This window comes from Myotis davidii, unplaced genomic scaffold (genome assembly GCF_000327345.1).
Source record: "Myotis davidii unplaced genomic scaffold, ASM32734v1 scaffold592, whole genome shotgun sequence".
NCBI lineage: Eukaryota > Metazoa > Chordata > Mammalia > Chiroptera > Vespertilionidae > Myotis > Myotis davidii.
The window spans coordinates 814,657-822,953 of record NW_006284844.1 but is presented as its reverse complement, the minus strand read 5'-3'; the positions used below and the strand labels follow the sequence as shown (position 1 = coordinate 822,953).

Below are 8,297 nucleotides of genomic sequence, written 5' to 3'. Positions count from 1 at the left end.
CCGCCCCCCTTCCCCCCGCCTGCCACGTGAGCGGTGCTGGCTGGGCGAGGTCGTCAGCGCGTTCTGTCACCAGGGAGCCTGGAGGGGGCTGTCCACACGTGACCGCCTGTGACCCCCACTGGCCTGGCACTGTCCCTGAAGATGCCCAGCATGTCCCCTCCTCCCCAGGCCCGCGGGAGCCCCTGTGCCTCTCCGGCTGCTCTTTCTGATGCCGGCATCCGCCCGCCCTCCTGGGCCTTCACAGACCCCTGCACCTCCTGATGCTGTCCCGCGTCCCAGCATCAGAAGCGCCCCCGCGGGCGGCCTCCGTGGCTGGTTCCTGCCCGCCGGGAGCAGCTGTGGCTGGGCATGTCCCTGATGCAGACTCTGTCCCCTGCGGAGAAAACACCCGCTCAGAGGCGGGTTGGAAGACAGCACCCGCTGTTTTTCTCTACAACCTCAGCGCCTAAGGCTGGCGGGGACAGCGGACCGGAGATGGCGCGAGGGCCATTCACAGAGGACACGCTCGCTCCTCCGGCTGCAGCAGGCGACTCAGGTAGGCGCCCGGGCGGACACCCTGCCACAGGGACGATCTGTGGGGGACTCGCTGGGTGCTGGTCTGGTCAGCTGTGTGAGGCCTGTGGCCCCCGGGACTCGGTCTCGGGCAGAGACGGCCTTGATTCGGGGAGCAGAGCTGCTCGCGGGGGCCCCGCAGGCCTTGCAGTGCAGCTGCTGCCCTGCCAGATGGTGGAGCCGGCGGGCTGGCCTCGGCTCTGCTCTCCCACTGGCCGCACAGTACACCCCGAAAGCACCTGTGAGGGTGCGGACGAGGGGGCCACGTGCTGCCCGCAGCTCAGGGAGGCCTGCTGATGGCCTTGCAAACGCAGAGACCAAAGGAGGGTCTGACGTGGAAACGCTTTAAATTGAAGAGCAATTTGTGGTGGGTGGTCAGGTCCTGGGGCGGAGTCTGCAGAGTGGACCAGAGCTGCCTCCCGGTCCGGTCTGAGGGGACCCAGCCAGCACCCCGAGGAAGTCAGCACTCAGACCAGCCTCCCCCGCGCAGGGAGCGGCTTCCGGGGGCGCCGGGGAAACGCTCCATGGTGGAAATGCCTCAAATGCCGACACAGGAACCACAGGCCGGGGCGCCGGGCACTGGAGCTGAGCTGGGCTTGTTCCCTCCAGCACCGCGGGCGACCGTGAGCGCGCTGGGGTGTGAGCAGGTGGAGTTCACCAGACACTGATGTGCGTCCCAGCAGCTGCTGGTCCGTCCTGCTTTATAGACGCGCCTGTGGCCATCCCCGGTGGCCCGGGCCGGCCAGTGATGCTAACCGGGACCTCTGCCGTTGCAGCGGCTGCGCCGGGACCTGCGGGAGCTCCGGGCCTCCTCTGCGGACCTTCTCCGGAGCTGCCAGGACCAGCAGCAGGGCTGTCTCTCCCAGATCCTGGCGGCTGTGCAGAGTGCACAGCACCACGGGGTGCGGCCGTGTAAGGGGTCCCCCTCCCACCCTGTACGGCATCGTCTTGGGCCCAGCGGGAAGCGAGGCCCGCAGGCCGGGTGTTCAGTGTCCACCCGTGGGTCCTCCTGGTCCCTGCCACTCACATGTCATGTCCTCACTGGTCAGCTGAGGGCTTGGCTGCCCAGAAGTCAAGTCAGGGTTGTCCCTGCAGCCCAGGCTCCGCACCCCTCCTCCAGGTCTCTGTGGAAACCTCCGGATTTGGGGCTGTGGCTGCGTGGCTGCTGGGTGTCTGTTTCCTCACCAGCGGTGCTGGGTGTGGTGCCCGTTTTTGGTCACGGGGTCAGCGCACAGCAGCCCCTGCAGTGGCTCTAACGCCTCCCACAGCCCTGGGCACCCCCTGCCCTGGTCTTTGTAAATGTCCTGCCCTTGGAGGAGGTGGGTGGGAGCCAGCGGGGCCTCCCTCCCAGGAACCTTGTTGTGATTGGGGCCGCCCCTCCCAGCCTGGCGCGCCAGGGCCCTGTGCCTGGAGCAGTCCTTGCAGGAGCTGAGCGCAAGCTTCCTCCGCGAGAGGCAGAGGCGGCAGAGGCTGCACAACTGCCTGGTGGTGAGTGTGTGGGCGCCTCCTGTGCCCGCAGGGACCTCAGGAGGGAGGACCAGAGAGGGCGCGGGAGCGGTGGAGGGTGTGGGAGGGGGTGGAGGTTGTGGGAGGGAATGGAGGGGCGGGAAGGGGTGGAGGGATCTTGCGAGGATGGGGCGCTCAGTGGTTGGTAGGGATTTGTGAGGAGTGGAGTTGGGGGTAGGAATCCCCGCACACATCTCCATCCAAGGACCTGATGGGAGGAGGCGGGTCCATGGCGGCCGCCTCCCGGCTCAGGACAGGGCCTCTGCTGTGGCAGGAGCTGCAGGGGAACATCAGAGTCCACTGTCGGATCCGCCCAGCGCTGCCTACGGCCGAGCCTCAGGACCCCGTGTCACACAGCAGGTAATCTGCTTCTGCACAGTGTGCACACGTGTGTGCATGTGTGTGGATACCTGTGTGTGCATGCACACGGTCGTATGTGCATACACGTGGGCACCTGTGACTGCATGTGCACATGTGCATGATGCATATGTGTTTTACGGGGAAATCATAGAAGTGGCCGTGAAACTGCATGCCTCCTATTTTCCAGCCAAAGCTGGGGCCCCGGGCTCTGGGTGGCATGTTCTAATGCTATTCTCCCCCCAGCTCTGCGTCCAGAGAAGTGGCCCACGCGGTGGACGACGTGAGTGGCGTTTCCTGGCTGGTGAATGGGAGGAGCTGTCTGTGGTGGCAGACATTCCCCAGGTGTCCCCTCTGAGGTGCCTCTGAGACAGTGACCGTGAGCCCTCCCTGCTCCATCCCATGCGGCTCAGTGAGGAAGGTGGTTTTGTTTCTTGGTTTCTGTTGACCTCCAGTGGCCCCCTGCCCTGACCTGTGTACCTGCGTGTGTGCACACCTGTGTGGGGTAGGGCCTGTGCGGGATAGGGCCTGTGCACACCTGTGTAGTGTTGGGCCTGTGTGGTGTGCACACCTGTGTGGGGTAGGGCCTGTGCGGGATAGGGCCTGTGCACACCTGTGTAGGGTTGGGCCTGTGTGGTGTGCACACCTGTGCAGAGTAGGGCCTATGTGGTGTGCACACCTGTGCAGGGTTGGGCCTGTGTGGTGTGCACACCTGTGCGGGGTAGGGCCTGTGTGGTGTGCACACCTGTGCGGGGTAGGGCCTGTGTGGTGTGCACACCTGTGCGGCGTAGGGCCTGTGTGGTGTGCACACCTGTGCGGGGTAGGGCCTGTGTGGTGTGCACACCTGTGTGGGGTAGGGCCTGTGCGGGGTAGGGCCTGCATGACCTGCGGGCTATGCAAGGACAGCGCTGCACATGCATTGTTCTCCAGCCCATCAGTCCGTGTGCGTGAACGGGCCTCAAGTTTGCAGCGTCAGAAAAGAAACACAATTCGAAGCCATGAGGTTAGGTGTGAACTCACAGTGTTAACGCTGAAACGGACACATCAGGTAAACTGAGGCAGAGCTGACGTTTTATCAGTTCAACCAGGAGCCCCAGCCCCGAGGTGGTGAGGAGGGCCCCGCCCAAGGGAGGGGAGACCACAGAGAGAAGGGGCAGTAGAGAGAGGCGCTCACTGATTGGCTGCAGCAGAGAGAGGAGCTCACTGATTGGCTGCAGCAGCGAGAGGAGCTCACTGATTGGCTGCAGCAGCGAGAGGAGCTCACTGATTGGCTGCAGAGAGAGAGGAGCTCATTGATTGGCTGCAGCAGTGAGAGGCGCTCACTGATTGGCTGCAGCAGCGAGAGGCGCTCGCTGATTGGCTGCAGCAGAGAGGCGCTCACTGATTGGCGGCAGGTGAAGTCTCAGGCTGGCTCTTTGGGGAAGGGCTGTCCCTGTGTGTCCACCTGTTCCCAGGCCACCAGGGCAGTGAGGCCCCTCATCCCAGGGCCTCCTTGATCAACACGACTGTGAACTCTGGTTGTGTTTACTCTTTAACGCTCATGTATTTCTTAGCTTATTGTACCAAACGGGCCGGGAGTGGCAGTGAGAGCCACAGGTCCCGTGCCATCGGGGTGCAGGGACCGCTTGGGGGTCTGTGTTGTAGGGGTCACCCCGAGTCTCATCGTCTTTTCCACACGGCCGTCGAGTCGGCCTGGTGATGGTGACAGACCGTGGGCAGCAGCTCTTTGTGCAGTGGCCGCGGCGGGCGGCTGGCGCTCCCTTGTAAGTAGCGAGGGACCCGCTTAGCTGGGTCCAGAACTGCCTTCACCAAAGTCTCTGGAAACGAGCACTTTAGAAATTTCTTGGTTTTGAGTTTTGACCTCTGGTCTTAGGCACCAGTGTTGCTGAATCAGGTGGCGGGAGAGGCTAGGTGCTCACTTAGGAATCCGGGTTAAAAGGAGCCTCATCACCTTATTAGTCCCTCCTTTTGGCTGAAGACCTTGGAGCACTTCTGAGTCTCTGCACTTCCACGGCCTGTGGGCGCCCGGCAGCGCCCTGGGTCCCCCGAGGGCCGGGATCCGAGCCCGAGGTCTGGCCGGCCGCTGTGGTCCTCCTCATTCCCGCTGTCCTTCGCTACTCTATTGGCAGTGCTCCCATCCTCCAAACTCCACCGCCTCTTCCAGCTCAGAAGTTTGAACGTTTTAAAAATACTCATCAAGATAAGATGAGAGTTTTTGGATTGGGACATTTTGGATTATGTTTTTAAAAATCAGCAGAATTCAAGTGGTTTCTTAGTTTAACAGACTTGCTTATTCAAGGGCCTCAAGCCATTAAAGCTGCAGATTTAGTGGCGTCCATGGTGAGCACGTGGCGTCCATGGTGAGCACGTGGCGTCCCCGGGAGCACAAGGCATCCCTGGTGAGCACGTGGCGTCCCCGGGAGCACGTGGCGTCCATGGTGAGCACGTGGCGTCCCCGGGAGCACGTGGCGTCCATGGTGAGCACGTGGCGTCCCCGGGAGCACGTGGCGTCCATGGTGAGCACGTGGCGTCCCCGGGAGCACGTGGCGTCCATGGTGAGCACGTGGCGTCCCCGGGAGCACGTGGCGTCCATGGTGAGCACGTGGCGTCCCCGGGAGCACGTGGCGTCCATGGTGAGCACGTGGCGTCCCCGGGAGCACGTGGCGTCCATGGTGAGCACGTGGCGTCCCCGGGAGCACGTGGCGTCCATGGTGAGCACGTGGCGTCCCCGGGAGCACGTGGCGTCCATGGTGAGCACGTGGCGTCCCCGGGAGCACGTGGCGTCCATGGTGAGCACGTGGCGTCCCCGGGAGCACGTGGCGTGGCGGCCCCGGGAGCACGTGGCGTCCATGGTCAGCACGTGGCGTCCCCGGGAGCACGTGGCGTCCATGGTCAGCACGTGGCGTCCCCGGGAGCACGTGCGTCCATGGGAGGCAGGGCCACGTGTATGAAAATAGATGATACAACCAGGCGGCCCCTGCTTCTTCCATGGAAACCTCAGCCTGGCTGTGCCTGCCCCCGAGGGAGGGTGTTGGGCCAACAGCTCGGGGTTTAGGTGAAAGGAACCTGTGACGGCCCAGGAAAGGTGTCTCACCGGAGATGAGGGCTGCGTGGGGTCGCGCTGAGGACCCGTGAGGCCGCAGGAGGGGCCTCGGCTGTTGGCGAAGGTTAGACTCTGCTCCGGGCCGTTTCGCACCCAGGGCTCCCGGTGCTGAGCACCTCGGGGTCTTGGGTTCAGGCTTGTTTTGTGGCTCCTTAGGCTCCGTAGGGGTGGCTGAGCCTCGGGGCGAGGCCTGGTGAGCCTTTGCGTTTCTCGTTTGTTTGTCTTTATGACTGAAGTGTAGGCGTCTGGAGACACCCGACCCTCTGGGGGAGTTTCTGTGCAGCTCCCCCGGGCACTGGGGTTGCACGTTGGCGTGACTTTAGAGGAATTCCAGAGACCAGGCCGCAGGGAGGGGGCCGGCCGCCGCGGACAGACGGGCTTGGAGCCAGGAGCCTGGGCTCTGCCCTTCCCGCGAGGCCGCGCCCGCTTCAGAGTTTGGGGTGACAGGAGCCGGAGCCCCTCCCATACGCACCCGACCAGCGAGCGGACCCCCAGCCTTTGGGTGGCCGGGATGCTCCAGCCGAGAGGGCCACACCGGCCAGGGCTGTTTCTTAACTCTTCCCTGTCCCCTGTCCTCCATGAATTTGCATTTGGCTTTAGACTTGGAACCAGCTCAGATGTTTTTGCTTTAAGTGAAGCTGAGCTGAGGTCGCGTTTCTGGCTGGACACGGCCTTTGCGTCCCTGCGTGTGGCTGTCGTGGGCAAAGTCACCTACAAGCGAGCGGGAGCCCCACCGCGCAGCTGTCCCCCACGTCCCGCACTCGCTGCTGAGCCAGGAGGTCCCGGTGTGCGTGCGCCCTCAGGCCGGCTGGGCGTGGGCCGGCCGGGACCCCGGGCTCCCTCCCTGGCCCTGACTTTGGCCCCCACATCGGGCAGCAGACCCTCCGAAGGGCCGAGGGTCAGGGTTGCCGCCTCTGAGGGCCGGACGGTCTCTGTCTCGGTCACTCAGCCGAGCCTCGGGGAAACGTGGCGCAGACGGCGATGGAGCGGGCAGGGCTGTGTCCGGACTGTTCTCGGGTGGGCCGGGCCTCACCGCCTTCACCTTTCCCTTCAGGAGACCGTCTTGGTGCGGTGCAGCCGGCCCGGCCACCACTCCATCCACAAGACGTTTACCTTTGAGAGGTCAGTGCTTGTCAGGGGCCGTTAGAGGGGCGTTACAGACAGGCCTTCCCATGGGGTCTGATGGGGAGGTGCCGTCACCCCGTCAGTTGGCCATGTCGAAGCAGCAGGGACACACCTTTCCGCACCCGGGGCTGGAGCACGTGGGCGCCAGGTGCACAGGTGAAGGGGCCTCGCTCTACACGGCGCACCTGGCGCGAAAGCTGAAGTGGGATCAGGGCCCAAACAGAAAGCAGGAACCGAGACGGTCACAGGAGAGCAGGAGGCAGGTGGGGCCTGGGGAGCCAGGAGTTCTTGGAAAAGCCGCCAGAGCGTGACCGTGAAAGAATGAAGATAAAACCAGGTTCGCCCCGTGACGCCGGTGCTCCGTTCAGGATGCAGCCGGTGTATCGCCTAAGGAACGGGTCCAGTTCTGTCTTGTCCACGTTGGCCCGCCCCCTGCAGAGCACGGGCCGGAGCCCCTCTCCTGTGGCGGGATGCCCGTCCCCCGTGGCGCACCCCACAGGCACGGCCCCGTTTCCAGGTCTGCTCTCCGGCCCGCGGCGTCTGCTCATTCCCGTGCCGATTGCGCCGCCTCAAGCCCCACACTGTTCTTCTCCAAGGGTTTCCTTCCTTCTTGCTCTTCGTTTTGTGGAATAAATTTTATAGTCAAATTGTCTCGTTTTCCAGACCCGATGGCCTATGTGACGTGGGGGTTGGAGGGGCAGGTAAGCTTATGAACTGACTTTGGAAAAGCTAATGCCTTCAAGTCCCAGGACACGGCGCCCCATTAACGCTCCATTCGCTGCGCAAGGGGGAGGCGCTTCGTGCTGGGGGTGCCAGTTTCCCGCTCCCTCTGTCTGGCCTGGGGAGGGTCTGTGTCTTGTCGAACTGACTTTGTTGACGATGCATGAACGTCACGGATATTTGCTCCTGAATCTTACGAACGGCCCCTCCCAGGCTCTGCTGTGGAGCTGGTGGTGGCGCCGCCTGCGTCCGTGGCCCCAGCTGCTTTCTCCGTCCCCAGCCGCCAACCGTGGCCGATGCCCATGGAGCCTGGGCAGGTGGCAGGACCTGGCCCTTTCCTCGCTGGCTGGGGAGACACAGGGTTTCTTGTTATGATGCTTACAATGCCCAAAACGCTCAGTGCAGAAAACGCTGCCACCCCTGCCCAGGTTCGAGGCCTGGGGGCAGCCGCGCTCACAGGTGGGGGCCTGGGGGGCAGCCGCGCGCTCACCCAGCACCTGGCTTGTGTCAGGGTTTTGGAAAACTGACGGGAAAATAAACTTATTAGAGACAGAGAAACGTGGACATTGACCTTCAGGGAACGATGTTAAGGAGTCGCTGCTGTGGGTGAGAAGGGGCCGGTGCTGACCTGGCAGCTCAGGGGAGGCCCTGCAGAGACCACACCGGGTGGCCGGAAACGGAAACTTCATTGATAGGAGTTTATGGCGGCTGGTCACCTCCGAGGCGGCGTCTTCCCTGACCAGGTCAGTCTTCACCGTGACGGCCTGTGGTCCTTGCGCATCCGCATCCGCGATAACAGGTCCCTGGAAGGTGACAGTGATTTCCTCTTTCCGGACCCCCCAGGGCACAGCTGGTCGTGAGTTCATTGTTGTGTTAACAACCCTGCACCCACCTGCCTAGAAAGACTTGTGTGTCTGTCATTTTACTTGTTATT

The 8,297-nt window shown here is 63.3% G+C and overlaps 1 protein-coding gene across 1 annotated transcript in view; it reads left to right on the top strand.

The window, feature by feature from the left end:
* KIF25 (kinesin family member 25) overlaps positions 1 to 8,297 on the top strand; it is a 23,597-nt gene that overhangs the window by 909 nt on the left and 14,391 nt on the right. The window contains exons 3-8 of the mRNA XM_015558366.1: positions 443 to 535; positions 1,329 to 1,464; positions 1,937 to 2,040; positions 2,333 to 2,418; positions 2,662 to 2,698; positions 6,573 to 6,640. Coding sequence (XP_015413852.1) covers positions 443 to 535; positions 1,329 to 1,464; positions 1,937 to 2,040; positions 2,333 to 2,418; positions 2,662 to 2,698; positions 6,573 to 6,640 — 524 coding nt within the window. The remainder of the gene's footprint in view (positions 1 to 442; positions 536 to 1,328; positions 1,465 to 1,936; positions 2,041 to 2,332; positions 2,419 to 2,661; positions 2,699 to 6,572; positions 6,641 to 8,297) is intronic.